This window comes from Larimichthys crocea, chromosome XXI (genome assembly GCF_000972845.2).
Source record: "Larimichthys crocea isolate SSNF chromosome XXI, L_crocea_2.0, whole genome shotgun sequence".
Lineage (NCBI taxonomy): Eukaryota > Metazoa > Chordata > Actinopteri > Sciaenidae > Larimichthys > Larimichthys crocea.
The window spans coordinates 18,847,515-18,869,884 of NC_040031.1; the positions used below are offsets into that span (position 1 = coordinate 18,847,515).

General features: G+C 39.6%; 3 protein-coding genes across 7 annotated transcripts in view; 1 reads left to right on the forward strand and 2 right to left on the reverse strand.

Annotated features, from left to right (window-relative positions):
• Positions 1-1,700: 1,700 nt before the first annotated feature.
• LOC104918141 (uncharacterized) lies at positions 1,701-9,397 on the forward strand. Its single transcript, XM_027272577.1, has 16 exons — positions 1,701-1,858; positions 2,377-2,503; positions 2,596-2,810; positions 3,391-3,447; positions 3,530-3,622; positions 3,701-3,787; positions 3,873-3,983; positions 4,097-4,267; positions 5,556-5,646; positions 5,731-5,837; positions 5,939-6,139; positions 6,234-6,365; positions 6,520-6,598; positions 6,692-6,882; positions 6,974-6,994; positions 7,776-9,397. Exons 2-16 carry the CDS (start codon positions 2,413-2,415, stop codon positions 8,784-8,786), a joined length of 2,658 nt encoding a protein of 885 aa, XP_027128378.1. The 5' UTR covers positions 1,701-1,858; positions 2,377-2,412; the 3' UTR covers positions 8,787-9,397.
• Positions 9,398-10,823: 1,426 nt separating this feature from the next.
• calub (calumenin b) lies at positions 10,824-15,125 on the reverse strand. Of its 4 annotated transcripts, none has more exons than XM_010729752.3 (7): positions 15,009-15,125; positions 13,802-14,041; positions 13,414-13,607; positions 13,152-13,318; positions 12,990-13,050; positions 12,567-12,766; positions 10,824-12,115 (listed from the first exon to the last, which is right to left on the reverse strand). In XM_010729752.3, exons 2-7 carry the CDS (start codon positions 14,020-14,022, stop codon positions 12,011-12,013), a joined length of 948 nt encoding a protein of 315 aa, XP_010728054.1. In that variant the 5' UTR covers positions 14,023-14,041; positions 15,009-15,125; the 3' UTR covers positions 10,824-12,010. The 4 variants fall into 4 exon arrangements, with proteins under 4 accessions (XP_010728054.1, XP_010728055.1, XP_019129519.1 ...); XM_010729753.3 differs by having other exon boundaries at positions 13,802-14,037; positions 15,009-15,117; XM_019273974.2 differs by lacking the exon at positions 15,009-15,125 and adding an exon at positions 14,860-14,994.
• A 208-nt stretch (positions 15,126-15,333) lies between these two features.
• The window catches only part of gtf3c6 (general transcription factor IIIC, polypeptide 6, alpha), a 34,831-nt gene continuing 27,794 nt past the window's right edge, over positions 15,334-22,370 (reverse strand). Inside the window, exons 3-8 of one of the 2 annotated variants that reach the window (XM_027272593.1) lie at positions 18,300-18,333; positions 18,036-18,116; positions 17,861-17,924; positions 17,550-17,594; positions 16,376-16,483; positions 15,334-16,195 (exon numbers count right to left, since the gene is read on the reverse strand). In XM_027272593.1, the coding sequence (XP_027128394.1) occupies positions 16,065-16,195; positions 16,376-16,483; positions 17,550-17,594; positions 17,861-17,924; positions 18,036-18,116; positions 18,300-18,333 (463 nt within the window). In that variant the 3' untranslated portion in view covers positions 15,334-16,064. The remainder of the gene's footprint in view (positions 16,196-16,375; positions 16,484-17,549; positions 17,595-17,860; positions 17,925-18,035; positions 18,117-18,299; positions 18,334-22,370) is intronic. The other variant, XM_027272594.1, reaches the window with a different exon arrangement.

Consider the following 22,370-nt stretch of genomic DNA (forward strand, 5'->3'; position numbering starts at 1 on the left):
TATGAGGCTGTGGGCACATTGGTGCTAACATCAGCTAACATGTGCACAGAGATGGCAAAATGTGCTAATTTCTTTTTTAATTATAAACACTATAAATTCTAGAATGTTATTAGTTTAGCAAGTAGTCACAAACCAAAGCACTGGGCACATTTTATTTAACCTGATGATGGCCTGAGATAAAAAGCCAGGGGATTACCAATGTTATTACAGTTCAACCCTATGGGGACATGAAGGTCAGTACCAAATTTCATGGCAATACAGTCGAGACAGGGAACCTTGTGGTGGTGGGGGTGGAAAAGTCAAGGACTCATTAAAGTCAATAGGATTTATCCTCTGGGTGCCATGCATGTCGGTGCAAAATTTTATTTTATTCAATCAAATAATTTTTGAGATATTTGAGTCTGGATGGATGGACTGGCCATTCATAGAGCCATGCCACTCTGCATACTGCATTAAAAAGTCTCATAACATTCATGCATTTGTAAACATATTATTGCACTGTTTAATTATTTAATGCATTAATTTGGTATTGGTAATGCCAATTCTGCTTTATTCATGAACTGTTCATTGTGTATATGTGTGTTTGCTAAAAATACATCTTCACAGCATAAGGGTATCAACAGCAACATTTGAGTTTCAAATTCATCTTTGGTAACCACATCTTTGCTGACATCCACTGGTCATTGTAAGTCACAGCACGATTCAGACAAAAACAACATGTTTGGTCATCTGTGTAATCTATTCAGCCATTGATGCTCATTATGACCACACACTAACATAAAAAAAAAACCCCAAAGTACTCATGTCACCTTCTCAATTTACACTGTTAATGCTGCTTGAAATACCATCCTTAAACATTTTCTAAGAAATGCACGTCCTCTGCACTCTCTGTCGGGGACACAGATGGTGCAGTGTTCAACCCTTCCCTGAGGCAAACTTAAATTTCCAAACACTTCTACTCCCTGCGCTTTCTTTGCTTTTATCTGACAATGGAAACCACTCACAAGCCTACACTAACCAAAACATTTCTTGTGGAGCCAGGAGATAGCTTTCATCACTGGAGCCCTAAAGATATGTGCAGACACACTCCTTTAAGTGTGTCTTTGTCTGAGTGCTGTGTATGTATGCCTATGCATGCTGGGACAAGTGTGAAAAAGGATGTAGGTTAATCTTCAGAAGGTGAACAGCCGATGTTTGATAGCTAATCCCTTGTCAGGCCCCATTAGTTAATTGAACAAATCCAACAGGCACAAGCCGAGGCACATGCTCAGACTCTCGCTTCTTTTTTTTTCAAGTTTAACCTGTGCAATACACTACATTTACTGTATGATTCAAGCTGCCAAGACATATTTGCTAAAGTAAATGGCACTTTCTGTTATACTCTGTGTACTGTTCAGAGCTATGGATGCTCTGTTTGTTGAGCTTTGATTGTATGACATATTGTTTATCAGGTCAAGTGTTTGTGTGCCAAACAAATCTCTTAAATTCACTTCTGACTTGTCTCTCACCTCACCGTCAGGTTCTTCCCATACCTAATCCGATTGGCTCACTTTGTTGTCCCTGACCAGGTAAACCCCGCCCTCAGGCTTTAGCCTCTGAGCTGACATTCATCCTGGGATACACACCATAAGCTGCTGTCTGCTTTTTAATGTATGAAAGAGGGGATCAGTGTGTGCATTAGTGTGTGTGTGTGTGTGTTATCTATTGTTGTCACTTTGGTTATCTCTGAAAGCCTCAGTCCTTCTGAGCTGTTTAGTAGTTTTTCTGAGGGTTTTGGAAAACAGACATGTTGCTTCCATCACAAGTCAGGAGGATATGGAGACTGACAGACAAGCTGCAGAGGATTTGACAACAACAGGTCAGTCGGCTAAACAACAGGAAACACTGTCTGTGTTCATTCAGACGGAAAGCTTATGTACGTTTATTGCAGTAGAGTCGGTTGAGTAGAATCTGATATCAGATAGTGCTAAGCCACAGATACAGACAGAATTTAAGTCAAAAGATCCACACTAAGTGCTGTCAACATTAACAGATTAACTGGCAAGTCAACAGCTAGAACAGCACCTGTCTGCAGGAATGGACCGGGAAAGGTATAAAGAGCAATCATGTCAGAGAACAGTATGCTGCCTTTCTGCTTGTCTGCTGTCACAGACTGGAGACAGCCAGGCAGAAACCCACTTAAAGGGGATTTAAGGGACTTACTGGAAGAAGAGTTTACATGTTCTAGTGTTTGTACATTAAGAGTGGCTCTTAACCCAATGATAATACTTAAGACGTGTAGCTATCAAGGCACAGAGTAAAGCCCACTCATTCAAAGACGGGGAAAGGATGACCGTGTTTATTTACTCGTGTTTGTTTTCTTCTCTCTTCACTCAGAAAGTATTGATTCCTGAGGCCTGACGGAGCCCAAGAATGTTTCTCATTGAACTGCAGTGGAGTTTGTTTCAGGCCAAGGCTCTAGTCTGCTCAATGCTGGTTCTCCTTTGTGTGCACACAGCCACAGGTACAGCCACTTCACATTTGTTCATGTTAAGAGTTAGTTTGGTGTCTTACACTCTTACACGTGTGTATATGTTTGTGTTTGCATTAACACAGGGATGTCAGGTTGGGATGGATGTTTGGATGGTCAGGATATATTCACAACCATCAAAGAAAACAGCCGCTCAGGAGAAGTCGTTGCTGAACTCATGGCTGACACCACAATGGAAGGGGTTCAGTGGACCCTAAATGGAAGGGATGCGGATTGGTTCTACTTAGATGAAAGACACATCCGGCTGAACACATCAGCAGACAAGGTCCTGGACCGAGAGGTAAATGAGTCCGGATGTGGCCTCATAAACACTGAGTGTTCTCTGAGCTATAATGAGGAGGCTCTGATGAGAATGCAGGGATTATGGCTTTTATGGGTGCAATCCCATTTTGTCGAGTCTGTGGAAATGTTTGCAATAGTGTGGGACTGCAATAAATAAGTATCTAAGTTTAGAATAAACTGTGATCAGTGATTGAACCTCATAGCCTTGTCCTTGGACCGAACACAATCTCTTTTACCGTCATCCTCTTCCCGGCCAGCTGTCTTAGATCATGGCAGCTGTTAAAAGGTCAGCCAGATTAGCAGTCACTCTTTCTCTCAATCTGTCAACTTCTGCTCCCATATTTAAAGAAAAAGAAAAATTTACTAGATATTTACTGCAGCCCCACAGTTTCAACATTACATCTTCACCGTTTGTGTGGCAACCTCCCTCTAAAAAAAAAAAGTATCTTCCCGACACACTCGATAAAATATTGTGATGTGCATATCTTACACTGTAACCATTAAGGGAAATTTGTTTTGGTTATCATGATGCAGTTTCAAGCACATGATTATAGTGTTTGTGTTTTCCTATGTCTCAGGTACAGGGTTCTGTCCTAATGGCTGACTTGACATGTTATGAAGAGGACACATTTCAGGTACTCTTTGTCCTGTCACCTTTCTCATAACTCTTCAGTGTGGCTTCTCACATTCAAACCTGTGTGTGTGTTTTTCTTGTAGACCGCGTACAGGATCGTGGTGGAGATTCTTAATGAGAATGATAATTCCCCCATGTTTGCAAAAAACACCGTCCAGTCTTTGATTATCAGTGAGGTATTACACTTTGACAGACACATGTACGTAAATACACAAGAACTACACGATTAAAGTGTTTCTCTGCCTGTTTTCTAGCTGACTCCAGTGAATACTGTGGTCTTTACTGTCCAGGCCAAAGATGCAGATAACGATATGATAGTTTACTTGATTGACCAGACATCAGTGAGTTCTCTTTTATTCTACACAAAAAATTCATACACAGTCACTGCATCGATGTTAATATGTTTGTTTTGTGTGTGTTCTGCAGCCTGATGCAGTTTACTTCAAGATTGACCTCCCTAACAGTGGAGAGGTGATGCTGTCCAAACCTCTAGACTATGAGACCAAAAGGCTGCTTACTATCACCATCCACGCCTCAGTAAGCTATGTACATTTAGTTTTTATAGCCTTGGAAAAAAGAAAATCAAGTGATGATTAAGTTTCTTAATGCTCCTGACAATTACAAACATGCTTATCCTGTCATTATTGCAGGAAATGAACACTGCTGAGCACTTCAATACCAGTACCAACATCACCATCACTGTCCTGGATGGAGATGACCAGTACCCACAGTTTCTGCCCTGCACACTACTTTTCCAGCATAAGACCAGCCACATCTGCACCAGCCCTGTGTACACAGTCAATGTGACAGAGGGGGAGGAGGTCAGTCACACCATGCATATTGCCAGTGCTATATGTGATACATACAGTGCCTTGCAAAAGTATTCACCCCCCTTGGCATGCAAGGTTTTGTTGCCTCACAATCTAGAATTAACATGGATTGTTTAAGGATTTGCACCATTTTAATTTACAGAACATGCCCACAACTTTATTTTTTTATTTTTATTGTGAAGCAAACAACAAATAGGACAAAATAACAAAAAAAGTCAACGTGGATAACTATTCACTCTCCTTAAGTCAATACCTTGTAGAGCCACCTTTTGCGGCAATCACAGCTCCAAGTCGCGTTGGATAAGTCTCTATGAGCTTGCCATATCTTACCACTGGGATTTTTGCCCATTCCTCCTGGCAAAACTCTGTCCCTTGGCAGATTTGCTGTTGTGCCATGTGCTTTCCATTTGGTTATGATAGATTTGACGGTGCTCCTAGGGATCATTAAAGATTTGGATATTTTTTTTATAATCTAATCCTGACTTGTACTTCTCAACAACATTGTCTCTTACTTGATTGGAGAGTTCCATTGTCTTCATGGCAGTGTTTGGTTAATATTGCCTCTTGCTTAGGTGTTGTAGCCTCTGGCAGATCATGTGACCCTTAGATTGCACACAGGTGGACATCATTTCACTAATTATGTGACTTCTTAAGGTAATTGGTTGCACCAGAGCTTTGGGGGTGCAACCAATTAGGGGGTGAATACATATGCACATGCCAAATTTCAGTTTTTTATTTCTAAAAAATAGTTTTATGTATATATTTTTCTCATTTCACTTCACCAACTTAGACTATTGTGTTCTGAGTCATCACATACGATTCAGATTACAAAAACATTGAACTAAAGGCTGTAATGTAACAACATAGGTAAAAAGCCAAGGGGAGGGTGAATACTTTTGCAAGGCACTGTATATACTTTCATCAATGGTAATATCCCCTAGATTAGTCCACTGTCCTGTGAAAACAATCTTCAAAACATTGACTTTTTCAAAAATCCTGAAAACCACCTTGTAGGCCCAACAGCTACATCTACAGCTACAGCTACAGCTACAACGGCTACATAAAGAATCATTCTACTCATTTTGGTGTATAAAAATCACTTTAACTGGAAGTCCAGACATCAACACAGGTGCTAACTTGCTTATGATACTACATTGGATAGTATTTCTTTTATGAATTATACCTGTGGTAGATATATTATTTATTTTACACCAGGGTTACTGTTTTAGATGTCATGAGGATCTAATTTGCAGAGCTACAAATGTTTGTAATGTTGCAGGACATTGTGTTGGATTTCTCTCCTGGTCCCATTCATGCAGTAGATGGAGACAGAGAACTCTGCACTCCAGTCAAATATGCCATTCTCTCAGGTACCATACACACTGATGCAAGTTGATATTCGAAATGTGCTGTCCTTACATGTGAAGATCTGTAACTGTTTGTGTTCATGCTAGGAGATGATGATGGCCGTTTCCTGATGGACAGCGAGACAGGGGAGATGAAACTGATTCATGGGGTTACTGACAGACTCACAACTCCAGTGCTGCATCTACAGGTCATGGTAAGACAAACATATTCAGTTTTTTAGTGGTATAGTTGATGTATCCATTTTACTTCCTCCCAATATCAATCTCCCTGCTTGTTTTTTTGTCTTACACCCAGGCGTATCAGGATGACGACCCCAGAAAGTATTCTCTTGCTACAGTGTTGGTCCAAGTTCTGGCTGTAAACCAGTTTTATCCAGAGTTTGCAATGGCTGAATATCAAGGTTTTGTAACTGCAGGAAAGAGCCCTGCGTCTCTGGTCAATACTTATGGCAGCAAAGTCCTGGTGTTACATGTACACGATCAAGACTTTAACTATGTATGTACCCCACTTCACTCCACACACATAAAAGATGATCAAAGCAGTTCTGCTTTTGTTTTTTACATTGTTACCCATCACCTCCTTTTTTCAGGGTTTCAATCCCATGATCCACTTCACCCTCAGTCCTACATCCAATCATACAGACATCTACCAAATTACACAGGAGGGTCTTCTGATCACCAGGACTGATCAACTCAAACCAGGGCAGAAACATGTCTTAGAGGTGAGTCTCTGTGAAAAATGAGTGTTAAAACCCGATTTTATTGAATATTCATACACTGCTACATTTTTCAGTAAAGCCAGTTTCATCAAAATCTCATAACAAATAGATACATAAATAAAGCAGCGATGTGATAAAAAGTCAAAATCCTTTTCAGGTAGCGGCTATAGACCAGGAGTCCGGAGATGCCACCTTTGCTACTGTAGTGGTGGACGTGTTATCTGAAGGACAATTAAGTAAAGACAGTTGTTTACACATTCACATTCCCACTAAGTGCTGATGAGCCTGCAGACTGAAACAAACTCTCTGTCTGTCTGTGTACACTGCAGTCCCTTATAGTCCACTGGGAGATGGCCGTATAACAGGTTGTACCGTGGGCAAAGCGTTGTTTCTGAGCATGGTGTTCATGAGTGTTTTTGGATGTATCCTGTGGTTGGGGATGTGGCTGAAGAAGAAACACAAAGGAAAGAGGGACTCATTGGAGAGAGGCTGCGTGGCTCAGGGCAAACACCCCAATGTGGTGAGATTCTTAATCTATCTAATCTAGATTTATATTCATCAAATTTTGTCGGTCAGTTTCAAAAATATTTTGTACTGCATATACTCCACAGAGCTTACGGTGGTTCCAAATGGTGAGTTATTTATTTGCTATTAAAGCTAATATTCATCATTATCTCATATTTGCTTGTTCTAGATAATAAACCCTTTATAGTATATTAGTTATAATAATTACAACTAAGTAAAATATAATTGTATGTAGTTATTTTATTAGATCTTGTCTGATCTGTCCTAATTCACAGTTCATACAGTTTGACAAAAAAAAACAAAACACTTAACACAAAGTCCAACTCACTTCCTGACCACATGTCATGGCCTTCATCAGCAGATTAGGTTTCTCAGATATCATAGAGATAATTTAGTTGTTGAAATATCACATTACTGCTTGTAACAGCTGAGCAACTTGATCCACTGAGGAGGACCACAAGATGTGGTTGAGTTAGACCTTAATTAGGGATTTGTTTTCACAAATGGTTACACTGGCCTGTAAATTTCCACACATCACTCTGAACTAGAATCATTCACTCATCTCCTTTGTGAAAACACAGTTAGGTCTTATCATTTTTTTTTTAAATTGATGAATCTGCTGATCTTTTGGTCTATAAAATGTCAGAAAGCAGTGAGAATGTGCATCCTAAATCCAAGGTTATGTCTTGTTTTGTCACCCAAAACAAGACATAAACAAAACACCCAAAAAATGATATGAAACAAAGAAAAGCTGATGCTTCTGACATTTTTACATGAAAAATGTAATAATTAATACATTTTTCCTGTCCTGAATAATTGTTTAGATGACTAAACATTGCAGCTCTAGATACAAAGTTTTTCCAAATGTTGACTGTGGTTTCTCCTCAGTTGAGTCACCGTAACGCCATGCCGCACATGGAGGATGTACAGTACAACAATGAAGAGTATGGAACCTACAATCTTTCCTTCAGCTTCGCAGACAAACCTGGCATCTATACCCACCAAGACCTCCCTGCATGCCGTGGACCTGTTCCACCCAGAACAACCGCTGCACCCGACACCAGCTTCATCCCCACTGAAACTGTGCACAGCTCTGTGATCCTCAGTAATATCTCTACATCAACCAAAAGGTCCTCTAGTTCACCAACCTTTCACCCAGACACTGTGGATGTGAGCCTCACACATATGGCTCAAGATGCTCCACCCAAAGAAAACCCTGGTTCACCAAATGATACATCCTCAGAGGAACTACCTAACACTTGTCTTAGTCCTGAAACCCATGATATCACTATCACCCCACCATTAACTTCCCCTGATTCACAAACTGAACAAACTACCAATAATGACCCTGTCAACTCTGTCACCAGCCCTTCCTCTCAATCCAGTATTCCATGCAGTCATACCCGAATTGCTTCAGCAGAGATAGACAAACCCTTCAGCAAACCTTGTGTGAAGACACCTCCAAATCCACCATTATGGTCCTCAACCCCCCCGAAACCGATGAGCACACCCAAATCTCCCCCAGATCATTCATCTCTAAAAGCCAAACTGGCACATATGGATAGGTCTCCCCGTGATACACCTCAACAAACACCAGAGCCAACATCTATGGCTCTAAGCACAGACATAGACCAACCTTCCACGTCACAGGACCGAACAGACCAATCAGAACACCCAGGTGGGGCTGCAGATGCCAGTAGTCCATCTCAGGACAGGATGCCCTTGACGAACTCAGAAAATACACAGGTCTGCCTCGGAGTGGGAGATGCGGCTGATGATGTCCTCCTGCGAGATCAAGATGCAGACAACAACAGTGAGGATGAGTTAGAGCCGGATGAAGAAGAGCTGCTGAGAGTGCTGGCTCGTTGTAATCCCATTTTATTCACATTTAGTAAGTGACAGGATGGCCGACAGAAAATGGAGGATGTAAAGTGAAGATGGATGAAGCCAGACAGCTGACAATGGAGATGTCATCAAGAATGAAAAGAAACACTGCAGCCTGGTTCTGCTTGTGTTGCACTGCTGAGACAAAGAGGACAGAATACATACACAAGATCTACAGCACATGGGCCACAAAAGAAGACATGGTCATTATTCACACTGTATATTATATATCTAAAACTAAACACACAATAACACACACTCAAATTATATCATATAGTTGACTGGATGACAGGAATGAGCGACGTTGCATGCACAAAACACAGTTACACTGATGATGTACGACAGCCTGAATGATTCAGTCATGAATCAACATATTGTCAGCAAATGTTTACGAATAATAATGAGACTGAATAATGAATGAATGAATGAATAAAATATAAATCTATATGAAATCACATGTAGAAAGCAAAACACCTGCTTTGACATCAAATGTTTGCCTGTTTAAACTCACAGAGAAAAAATGTAGCAGCAGTTTTGCGCCCTGTGTGCTTGCATGTAGATTTATGCATTAATTGTTTTGTTATGTTTGCCCTACTTTTGAACATTTTGAACACATACGAACATGAGTAAAGTTATTGTCGAACTAAATCAACGAGCCAAGAGTTGTTATTAAAGTGAACTTATGGCCACTGTGACTATTTAGGTATAATTCTTTGAGATGGTTATAAACCTCTAAAGTTCAAAATGGATATAGGAATATCTATATTGACAGTGTTTAATCTATATGACAGTGTTTCAATGTGTCTCCTTTTAGGAGACAAGGGTCCTCAAAGTTACAATTAGACTCCACCACCCCACCTAAAGATATGTTTTTCAAAAATAAACATAACCTAACGAGGTTATCCACAGTTTCAATACACAAAATTAAGTGATTTTTATGTCCTAAAACCTTAGTTTGCAAAAAAAAACCAACAATTGCACATTGCACAAACTGACTGACTAATATGTTACATGTATTTTTTATGTTGTGTCATGACCTTCATCCTGGAAATGTGTTTCTACTGCCTGGTAAAGTTCTTTTCTTCTCAGCTTCAGAAATTTGTTCTCAGTAAGTCACTGGGGTCATGTGAAGCATTCCACTTCAACAGCGCAGGAATATTGTCTTTAGCAAAGAAGGTGCAATTGAAGAAGAATCTGTATTTGGCTGTAAAATTGGCAGTGTAAATTAGCTCTGGTTCCCAAACGTTTTATTGCTCCCTAAACACCATAATTGTCCGTGAGCAGCTGCAAAAAAAGTTACACTCTGCTTCTACTGTGTGTCAACGGTGTATGAATGGTTAGCTCCTAAAAACTGATGAGCAGTTGGCACGTTGCATGCTGATGCCATCAGTGTGTGAATGAGATAAGTAGTGTAAAAGTGGTACAGTACATTACCAGTGACTATATATGCAGCGTGTGACAGCATGTAAATGTTCTTGTCTAATTAGCAATCTGTCTGCGTGGTTCAGTACGTCTGTTAACATCGGCTTTTCACCACCTTTGCACATGTACTTACACTATTAATGCAAACAGACATTTGTCTGTAAACCGTTTCAGGCAATGATTCTAACATTTGGAAATTGTAATATAGGTTTTAGTAATGAGTTAGGCCCTAAACTGCTTCACCAAAGCTCCTACATGGCCAATTAACTGCTGAAAAATATGTGCGTATGTGTGTATACTATGTTCATCAAATCATAGTGGGCCAATTAATAATAATAATTAAAAAAAAGATAAAGTTGTTTCTGACATATATGTCTGGAAAATAGCCCATAAGAATTAGATATGTATTCAGTTGTAATAAAACTTGTTAAACTTGTCATGGGGCAAATGGTTCTGCTAAACAGACTGTGAGAGGAAATGAAACAACAATCCAGAGATCAGCGGGTCAACGGCCTGAAGGAAAGCAGGAAACAGAGCATTTCCTTAAAAAGGCTGGGAAATCTGAGAAGTTGATAGTAAAACAAAGATGTTTTTACTTTCAAAGTCAAAAGAATAGATTAAACCGAAATCTCCAAGTTTATTTGTTTTTATTGAGACATTCTTCTCAATCACAAAAACTGGACCTGATTGTTAGAGTGCTCTTTTTGTAGACCAACAACTTATTTACAGTAAAGTCACTAGTTAAAGGGTGGTCACCTCAGTGAGCATGTAAAAAAACATTATCATATACATTATAGTATACCATAAAAAGTATCAACAGTGGTTATAAATGGTGGTAGTGATACAAGCATACATTTAGGAAGGAAAGGTGTTTTTGGGTGGAAACTGTTTGTTTGTTTTTTTGCTTAAAAATAATTTTGCTTGGCACACAAATTAGTTAGTTCGGCTGAATCAAATAACACATAACATCAAAAAAAGGGAAGTCACTCATCAAGAATACAAGTAATATATGTACACACACAAAGTTCACACGCACACACACACAAATTATTGAGGTGACGAGAAAGAAGAAAGGAGGCAGCTTTGAGGACAAAGCATCCATCAAGTCTCGAAATGAATCTAGATTCTTCATCTAACACAACCCGTCCTTACAGAGGAGCCAGAGCTTGTGTTAACATGGATGCTTTGGGGACCGGTATAGCAAACAGTGTGGTCCCACTGATGATACTGTATTGCACTAGTCCAAATAGTCTTCATTGTCACTGGGATTTAATATTTACTCCTCGTATCAAACATCTCCAGCAATACCACGTTATGATCAATAAAGACATGAGTACAAGTGGGCCTGATTACATGATTAGACAGAGGAGTAGAACAAATTCTGTTGACTAGAAATCAGCTTTACTCTTCACAGTCCAGTGCATTGCAATAAGAAATGATAAACTAGTTTGTATACTGCAAGCCTATACTTGTTCTGTCAAGGTTTCATAACAATACATGGCTATTTCATAAAAAAACATGTGTCATCTAACACACCAGTCCTTTGACCTGACCTGGAAAAGGCAAGTGTAGTAGTTTGTGGAAGCAGAACAAAAGCTGGCGAGGTATCCCAATATTACGCACAACTTAGCATGAGGACACACACATTACTTAGAATGTTAGCGTGTGTACAATGGGACACATTCAAGAAATCAAATAAATTATTGTCCGTGGCGTTGGATTACACGAGCTCATCTCATTTGAAATACTCCGTTCGCTGTTGGAGGAGTAAGGTGGTACAAATGATGAACACACAGTCTTTGGAGGCAGGTGGATGTTTAGAACTCGTCGTGTCGAGTAAGAGCCTCTCCGAAGTCGGTCGCCTGGCTGCCAACGAACAGGTCGTACTTATCCACGATTTCGGACTTGGTCAGACGGCCATCCTGATGGAGGAAGAATAACAAATATGATAAGCCTGTTACCGAGATATTGTGATACTTTTTGTTGTTATTATAGGTTGCTGTAGATGTTTGGTATATTTTGTATGATTTCACTGGGTGAAGACAATAAATAAGACATCTTTTCTCATCTTAATCATGCAATAAAAATATCAAGAAATACAATATCAGCCAGGCCTAAGATGAAAGTGTGTATATCTTGGATTTATCATGCTTCATTCAAGTTGTAGTCCAATCTTCTTCAAACGTGAGTGAGATCAACTCACGGTTAACAACACTTTTACATTATGCCCCTGGGACAGCAACAGATGATGTTCAGTGAGATGCAAAATGCAAACTCAATATTTCATACATTTTTGTCTAAATCTAGAATTATATAATTTTCCATGCTTCTAATTTGTGCTTTAAACATTTTCCCCTGTTTATAAGTTCTTACTTTGTCTGTATCTGACTCATAAACCAGATGCTTGGCCTCAGCATCGGCATGGTCGTAATCACTTGGCAGGATCCAGTCTCTGGTCTCTTCCTTGTCCATCTTCCCATCTTTGTTTTTGTCTCTGAACTCAGTAAACTGCTCCCTCTCTGTTTTCACCCACTCGGGTTCTGTAGCGTCTCCCTCCTGGTTGTACATGTCACCTAGAGCAGAGAAAGACAGGAGCAGGCCGAGTGAGAGTCAGGGTATTGATGATGATGCAATGCTTCTTTGCATTAGAACTTTTAGTATTTGCCGTGCTACATTTGTGGACTAACACACTCCAAGTCAAGGTTCCTCAAATATTTACCAACACTGACTGCTTTCCAGCACTTTCATGTTATACAACTTTGCACAGACTGATGAGAAAGGGCTACAAGAACTCACCTATGTACTCGTCTAAATCAATTAAACCATCTCCATTCTTGTCAATGTCTTCCATGGTTTCCTATAAAGAAGTAAATAAAACACAAGGCAGTGAGGAAGGATGTAAAATAAACGGTGTCATCATCTAACACCTGTGTGTGTGTGTGTGTGTCTGCCACTCACCAGCACTACAATGTCTTTCATGTGGTCGTACTCCTCGGGGTGAAGGAAGGCTGTGAACTCCTCCTTGTTGGCTTGCATGTCATTGTTTTCGTCGGCCATTTTGAACCTCCTCTCATCGCGAGCCATCATCTGCCTGTAGCTGAAGCCATCATCGGGGTCGGGATCATCTGCAAGTCAGAGGTGACAAGTTTCTAAATTTGTGTTCGATCTATAAAGGTAATATATATCAAAATGAAAACAAGAAGATTGTCTGCAGTCATACCAAGAATGTAGCCGTATGTGGCGTTCTTGTACTCCTCCCAGGACACTGTTCCATCCCCATTGAGATCGTGACTCTTCCACTGTCTATCCACGTCATCGTAGATCCACCTCTTCTGAGCGTGCTTGATCCACTTCTTCATCTCCTCAACTGTCACATAGCCGTCCTTATCATCGTCTATACGTTCAACTAACATGCTGTAGAGAAACAGGACAGGAATTTGGCAAACATTCAATTAGTTCCCTTTCATTATCCAGTACCGTGTCACCTCAAAGGAACTTTACTCCTCCCTGAGGTGAAACTAGGTCATTACCACAGTTTTATTACCACTATGGTTGTAAAAGAATATCCCCAGTATTTCCAAAACAGATCCACATAATCTCATTCTTACCCGAGCCGCTCCTTGCTCTCCTCTGGTGTAAGCTGGTCGAAGGTCTTGGCCTCATCTTGTCCCAAAAAAGCCTCATGGTCATAGTCAAAGTTCTCTGCATCATCGTGCTCTCGGTTGCTGAGGGGTTCGTCGTGATGAATGCGGTCCTTCTTCTCTGTGGGCTTGCTAGTGGCGTAAACCACACAGAGGGCAAAACACATGACGAGTGGCCGCAGCTCCATCCTGCGTTATGTACACTGTCTGGACGAAAAAGGAGGGGGGACAAACAAACACCAAACAAACTACGGTTATTGCTCAGCAGTCCACAGTGCACCTTTCTGTCAGTACAGATCAGAGCTTTAAACTGCGGGCTACTCAACTCTGCACATACCAGAGTATGACTCAGTGCAAGCACTGTGACTGTGACTGTGAGAGCTGGATTGCCGGTCTAATCTGTTCCAGCTGATGCAATCCCTTATTTGTTTCACTTCTGGTTATTTGTAGAAGTTGACATGGCCTATACTGTAATACCACCAGGGCCACATTAGTATTTATGACTCATATCTCCATGGAGGTTTGTTTTTATACACTATTTTGTATTAGATCAACTGTATATGAGAAGCATTATTCATATACAATCATTTATAAAAGACACAACTACATCATTCATACTGAAAATACTAAAAAGGCAGCCCTGCCACATGAGAATTATAATGCAATAAATTAATGTGTTTCTAATATTTAGTCTTACAGCAACACCAATTTATCACAGTTTCAACTACAAATTTTACAGAGATATTATTTATTGCAAGGCTGATTGATTAGAGATATTAGTTTTCATTTTAAATCATCAATGGCAAATCCAGTGTTTGCTCATGATCTTGATGGGAAATTAAAAGCAACTGTGTGTTTATATATAAGTATTTTGGCCACTCTTACTACGAGACATTTTGAGAAGTCTTCACACCTTAAATCCTTGCCATCGTCACTGTATTAAAAGTCAGCAGCAACAAGTTTGTGCCTCTTATTTCCAAATCCAAATCCAAGGTTAGGCTAACACAGCGTACCGTTAGTTTTACCTGCTGACCTGCAGTTTCACTCGTCCAGTGCAGATGAATAAGTGACTACGTAACAGAAAACATTGCGTCTTTCTAAGCAGCAGCTACAGAAGAAGCACATTAGAGTTAGTAGTTTGTATTTTAAGACATATTTCCTAGAGAGCACTCACCGGCGTCTTCAGGGAAGTTCTTCGATGCAGTTTAAGTCCCGCCCCTCGGAAACACACCCTTACACTTCCTGTGCTAAAACGCCGACCGACCAATCAGACTCTCGGAAGGCGAGTGCGATGTCGCTCGCTCATTGGTCCACTTCAGGAGAACATCGATGATTGGATTGGCCGAGAACCGCCACGTCCTCAAAGTCAACAAAACTTGGTTCATTCATAAAAACTAGACTCCACAGTTGGGACAGGTACGTGAGATGCACTATAGCGAGCAGAAAGTAGTACTTTTTACCGCTTATTATTCAAATAAAAAACGAAAAACACCATGAACTGCAATAGAAATGCAATTTATTTTATTACTTCACAGTAGAACTAGGGACCTTTGCGTGATTTGCATACATTTTACTTTGTAAACAAATGCAAATTCAAAACAACAAAAAGGCAGGCTCAAAAATGTACTAGAAGACATGTTCACTGAGCCCGATTCATTTAATTAACAAACTTTAACACTTTATTTCTTTTGGCTTTAACACTCAATCGTCACTGACAAAACCAACCAATAACAAAAGCGGAAAAATAGGGACTTCATGTACTTTTTTCACTTCAGTGAGCACAACTCTACTATAACCTTTCAGCTCAAGTAACTTCTGCTAGTTAAATATTTATCATAATCAATGGAAACAAAAAACTGACGATATCAGAGAACCACACACACAATGACAGGACTTCCTGTTGCTAAGCAGCCACTGCCTTTCCCATGACCCCTCCGAAGAATGGATTTACACGAAGCCCGTTTTCCCTTTAGGTGTCATTTAGCCGTATTTATATTGTGTATCAAATACTAAATTCATCTATTTTGAGGCTCAGCGAGCAAGAGGCATCGTATGTGTTTCTGGAGAAGGATTGTGACACATTGTGCAAGACTTACAGTAAAACTGATACTTCTCCTTTTTATTGCTGAATTGTACAAATTGTTGTTTCAGACATGGTGTCCCTCACAATGTCACAAATGCTAGTGTCTCTCCACTTAGATGTCCATAGCCATACTGAAGCCTCCATATCTCAGCCCACTGCTGAATCTTCCAAATCTGTGTTGTCTATATCTTCTTCGGACTCTCCCTGTTGGTTGACACTTTCTTCTTGATTGGACAGACAGGTAACGTCGCTCTGTTCGGCACTATCACCACTTCCTGCAGGAACAACACAAAAAGGCATTTTCAGGATTTTAACAAAGTTGATTCTTTATTCAAACTGCAGATTAGAAAAGATAAATGGGTCCATTGTATGGAAAAGTTTCATAACTGTTAGTTATTGTTGTAAATGTATTAGAGGAAAGAGATCACAACAGATTCTGCACTATGGTTCTCACTGACCTGTGCTGGTTTCACCCTCTTTCTTCTCTGTGAGGAAAATTCGTTGCATCATCAGTTTCTTCACAGTGTGGCATGTGTACTTCAGCTCTGGACTGGTGTCGGCTTTTCCTGGCATGTCAAAATGGACAATAAGTGAAAGAAAGAAAGTAAGAAAGTAAGAAAGAAAGAAAGAAAGAAAGAAAGAAAGAAAGACCCTTGTGTACAACTGAAACACAATAGTGAGTATATACAGTGGGCTGGGAAAGTCCAAGCCCACATTGAAAAGCTATATTTATCTAATGTTTTAACAGAAAAAAACAGAAAGTTTGGGGACTCAGAACTAAGTAAAAGTGTCAGAAGTCAAATTGTTATTCTTAACAAAGAGGGGCTTTCTTAACATCAGATGAGGTTTCTATGGGGACAGTACATGGAGCTGGCAAACCGAGAATGACCACTTTATTAGATCAGTACATCAATAAACTTCATCACAGATACAGATTTAGCTAAATAAGGAATGCAAGAGTCCAATTATCATAGGTACTGTCCAAAGAAGGCTGTCTCGTAGCCATCTCAGAGGACAGGTAGCATTTCTAAACTATTTCCCAGGAAGGGAAACAAGGTGCTTCGGGTAGTATAAAAAATACCATCATTTCACAGTGGATGACTGGAAAAAAATCTTTAAAAATTTACTGATGAATACAAGTTTGAGAACAGGAGATAATCATATCATAGTTTATCAAACCCACATGGCGATTAGAATATTCATGTGTAGGGGTGTTTTGCATCGATTTGACTACACTGACTGAGAAGACACCTCAAAGCTTTGGAAAGACCAAAAAAGACCTGAATGTCCTGGACTTTCCTCCATAGTCAATTGACCTCAACCCAAATGAACATTCATGGACGCAATTGAAGACTGAGAAAAATGTTCTGTGACATCACATGAAGCTCTATGGGATATTGTCAAATGTTGGAATAACATAGGTCATTAGTTTTACAAACTTGAATAGCTTGAATGCATGTTGTCATTAAAGCAAAAGGAGGACATACCAAATACTAAAATATTCTAAACTATTTTTCACTCAGCTTATTTGCAATAATAATAATAATAAAAAAAAGAGTATTGCATTAAAATGCAAAATAGTTGCTGGAGATGCGGATGCTGTTGGATCCTGCTTCATATGGAGAACCTTACCTTTCTGTGGCCCCTCCTCAAACAGCACGCAAGTCCCCAAAGCATCTTCGAAGAAGGGAAAAACAGAGAGTAAGATTTCAGTTTAATCATTTATTCATGATAAATCATATTACAGGAGCTAATGGAGGCTCTTTTGTCTGGTTCAGATCTACTTTGACCAACATATTTTCAACAGGACAACCTGCTTTAAGAAGAGGGATAAGAAGAGGGATGGAAAGGGGGGGGGGTGCAATTTATTTCAACAGATGGCACAAGTTAGTTTAGCTCCACAAGTAGTCTCTATGCTCTTTCTTTCAGAGATTCATCCTCACCTTCATATTCTCCTGCAAACACATATTGTCCAACCTGCATCATGGGCTTCTCGCTGTCAATATCCTGGAACACATGGACAAACAGTGCAGTGACACACACTGATGTTCATGTCCTGCATGGTGGTCAGGCTTCTTCTCTTTACTTTACCACAAAGTATCAACATCCAAAACTCACCAGTATCTTGCATGTGCCCCGACACTTGGACAGAAAGTCATTGTTGATTATACCCGAGAGCTCCACCACGACAAGCTGCTCCTAAACACGCCACAGACACAAAACAACAACAATGAAGTCGTTACAAAGTAGGTAAGCACTTAATTAAAGAATAGCTAATAACATACATGTTAATACCAATGCTTTTATTTTATTTATATTAATTTACAGTCACAGCTAACATGTTAGCCACATGAAGCTGATCATACAAACGCCAGCTCGTACCTCCTCTTCCCATTCATCGTCCATGCTGGAGCTCCTGGAATAAACAGGAATGATGGCAATGAATGTAAACGCTCTTTTTCTTATAGTTGTTTAATTAACATCCCATGCTTTCCTATAACATCATGTTTTCTTGACAACATCCGCGAATGTACGGTGCCCGAGAGGTTGTTTTTTTTTGTTTTTTTGTTGCCTGGCATGTTTTCAGTTCAGACCATCGAGGGGCGCTGTTGCTCAGTTTTACTGCAGCTAAGTCATTTAATGTGTACTGGAAATGGGATGAATAACAATTCTCCCCCCTTCAATCCATCTACCTGTCTGTCTATGTGTTCATTCTACTTATGGCCGAGTATGATTGGATCCAAATATTGGCTACCTGTAGGCACACTCATCTACATCTAACATTAATGTTATTAATGTTCTCCTTGCAGAAGGCCGTAGCTGAGGTGATGAGATGAGATGAGATGAAATGAGACGATACACTTTATTGATCCCCAAGGGGAAATTCATCTGTCAAAGGCAGAGCCAACAAAAACTGAAACAAGCGCACACATCAAACGTATCCAAAACAACAAAAAAAGCAACAAGATATCTATCTATCTATCTATCTATCTATCTATCTATCTATCTATCTATCTTTACAGACAGACAGATGGGAGGCCAGGTGAGAAACATGAACAACAAATCATAATCAATGTGGATGAAAAAGAAAAAAACATAAACACCTGAGGGATGAGATGGGTTTTTCAGTTTTGCTTTGCCAGGTGTGCAGTTATTATATTGAAGTGAATTTAAAGGTAGGTAGGCCAGTGCCAGAACATCACACACTTCAAAGATAAAAAAAACAAAAAACAACTCAAGCTCTGTCATTACAAAATTATTTCTAACCTTCAGGTAGTAAATAAGATGTAAAATAATTAAAAACTGAATCCGATGGACATAATAATTTATGAGCGAAAGATGTTTTGCAATTCATCAAAGAGGTTTTATGAGTTTTATGAAGGGGTGGGGAATATTTCAGTGTTTAATTTGTTCATGCTAGTGAATTTCAGCAATAAACAGACACACATATGTATGTATACAAATATATATATTTTAAATCAAAGAAATATTATATTACAGTTTCTGGAGAACAAGATTTAAACCTCTTCTTCACCAAGAGGAGTGGTGAAATGTTCATTTATAATTCAGTTATCTCAATTTTGTTTTATATTTTTTAAGGCACAATGTTCTAGTATATGTTTATTTTACATAAACAAAAAGTTTGATACATCCAAAATCTAATATTTATTTAATAGTCCAGATTAATTGATCTTTATAGGAAATATCTCTTTCGGTTTGCTACCCTTGACACACAGGGTCAGAGATCAGGGTCAGCTGAGGGGCAGCACCCCTGGAGCTGGCTGGGATTCATCATCTCGCTCAGGACTCCTGGAGTGAGGATGGTTCTTCTCACCGCACCCTCCACTTGAAGGACCACCCGACTGGCCCCTCATAAAAATAAAAAAAACACGACAGTTGTAACAAATAGAAATATGAAATATATGAAAAATATGATAAACAAGTGAAACGTATTTGTCTAACTGTATGAGGTCAACTATCAACTAACATAAGCATCGCTTGTGCCTTTTACACATACAGTGTACATGTCATTCAGTAAATGTTATGGCACTGTTTGAAAATCCTTTCCCACAGACAGCAGGTGTAATATACTGAAGGCGTAAATTTCAGTAATACTGAGCCTGTTTATCTTGTGGTATGACAAGGTGTATAAAATGGTGCTGGGACAGATACAGCACTGTGCTCAGATCTCAATGGAAAATGGAGGAAAATGGAGTCTTGGGATGACGGGGGGGTTTCATACGTAGATCCCTTAATGCTCCTAGTCTTTCAAATGTCGGCATTCCTCCTGAATTTGACAATAACAGTAAATAGCACACTGCCCATAAAGGACAAAGTGTAAAAACATACATGTTTTCTCACCATTTACAGTAGATTTGCTTTGGAAGAAAATTACAGTTTTTCAGCTCTGTTGTACGGGTAACGGGAAGGAAATAACATTTAATATATTCATAGTTTTACTACAATTTTTTTTATCATTAATGGGACAATAGGAAAATAATGATTGTTTTTTTCCTAAACCACGTCCATCCAGGTGCCATAGTACAAGGTGGGTAACAGTTTAGTGGAGTCGCTCAGAGGCCGACAGTGTTTGCAGGCTGTAAATACCTGTATAAATGTAAAGCAGGTTGATGCTGAACGTGCCTCACCCTTAGAGAGATAAAAAAAAAAAAAACACACTGTGAATCAGAATCAGGCAAACCAAATTAAAGGGGGTGCAAATCCCCCATGTGCATTCTCCCTCCCCATTTCTGGCCTATCATCTATCTCTGGACCATGGTGGGGTTGTCATGTCGACCAGCCCACAAGTTACTATGACAACGGCTCAAGGGGAAGCACTTGCTAGGGAGGTTATTGCCTCCTTGGGGATGTAAGAAAGACAGGGGGAATGTGAGCAGAGACAAAGATAGAGAGACTTATAGACACAAAAAAAGGGCTTAAATGAAGGGAGAGGTCAAGTTGGAGTGTGTTTGTGTGAGCATGGCTTACTATAAAGGCCAGTTTACATTCATAATCAAGCAGACGAAGACACAGTGTCTAAATCAGAATTGCCCCATTGAAGCTTTGGATGCAGAAAGTTTACTCTCCCCTGGACAAGGCCTGAGCCTCTCCTGTACATGATGTATTACACTTCCTCTTCAGTGCCATACCCTGGGGCAGAAAGGGGCGGGGGCAAAGGGAGGGAGTGACATTAAGGACCCTCCAAGGTGTCAGATGGGTCCCCAGCTTCCCCCACATTTTGTCACATAAATGTCATAAAGACAAGTTTGGAGTTGGGGAGCTTTTGGCTCTCCTTCTGCCTGGGGGGTATCACAGTGGTTAATTGCCCCATTAGCACTGACAAGGTAAATTGGTGGAAGGGCTAACTATATATTACAGTGAAAACAACAACCCCTGGCATACACCTGAGGGCACGGAAAGCATGCTGTGTTTTACAGTGTGGCCTATGCATGTTTGAGCGTGTATGCAAGAGAAGGTGTGTGTGTGTGTGTGTGTGTAAATTGTAAATGTAAATGAAGATTTCACTTGCACGAGAGCTTTCATATTGGAAACATATTATAATACTATATTTATCACTACGGAAATGAACTCGCGGTGTCAGTCAGGGAGAGCGTCTCCTCTCATATCAGTATTTGAACTTCTCAAGACGTACATTTAAACCAGTCAGACGGATTATTCTATTCTTTTCCATGAGAATAAAATTTGTAAAAATGGGACTTCACATAAAGGCTGCTATGGAAAATGTTTTTCTGTGTATATTAATTGTGACAAATACACAGTATTATGACACATTCCTCACACACGAGCGTAGACATCAAATGTGCAGGTGTTGTGTGTGTCCTACCTTTTCATTGCTTTAAGTGGGGCAAACAAAATGCAATTGCAAATTTAAATACAATTGGAAATTAACATCAATAGCGAGCATTGCAAATAATCTGAAGGATCATTTGAACGCATTTTGTTGTTGCATCACAGCAGCACTTATAGTACAAAATCATTTGTTTATGATGAAATTAAATTAGGCTACATAATTTGTTTACAATTAAAGAAGTGCCAAATCTTTTTTTTGTTGTTGAATATTTTCCCCTTTAACATCATATTTGTTTACAGGCTATTGTTTTATATGAATAAAAGAAGCACACATTTCATCTGTCAAAAAAATGCACCAGCACAACAGCAGATCTACATATTGCTTTAGCTTCAGTTAAGGTATTAACATTTAATGTTTTTAGACACACACACACACACACACACACACACACACACACACACACACACACACACACACACACACACACCACACACCTATGGACTAAAAATAATACCACCATTCACTGTCATTGTCTTTTGCTCATAAAATGGCATAAAATTGTCACCTTCGAGCTGCAGTCACAACAACAACAGAAAATATGTAGTCACAAGGACTGATTTATGTTTGTGATAACCTGCATT

Bases quoted from the DNA above. Each gene is read 5' to 3' on its own strand.
- calub (XM_010729752.3), bottom strand. From the start codon at position 14,022: ATGGAGCTGCGGCCACTCGTCATGTGTTTTGCCCTCTGTGTGGTTTAC. The intron at 13,319-13,413 runs GTATGACTGCAG...TCTGACTTGCAG, and splicing joins CACATACGGCTACATTCTTG to ATGATCCCGACCCCGATGAT. The intron at 13,051-13,151 runs GTGAGTGGCAGA...ACTTCTTTATAG, and splicing joins TGAAAGACATTGTAGTGCTG to GAAACCATGGAAGACATTGA.
- LOC104918141 (XM_027272577.1), top strand. From the start codon at position 2,413: ATGTTTCTCATTGAACTGCAGTGGAGTTTGTTTCAGGCCAAGGCTCTA. The intron at 5,838-5,938 runs GTAAGACAAACA...TCTTACACCCAG, and splicing joins TGCTGCATCTACAGGTCATG to GCGTATCAGGATGACGACCC. The intron at 6,883-6,973 runs GTGAGATTCTTA...TATACTCCACAG, and splicing joins AGGGCAAACACCCCAATGTG to AGCTTACGGTGGTTCCAAAT.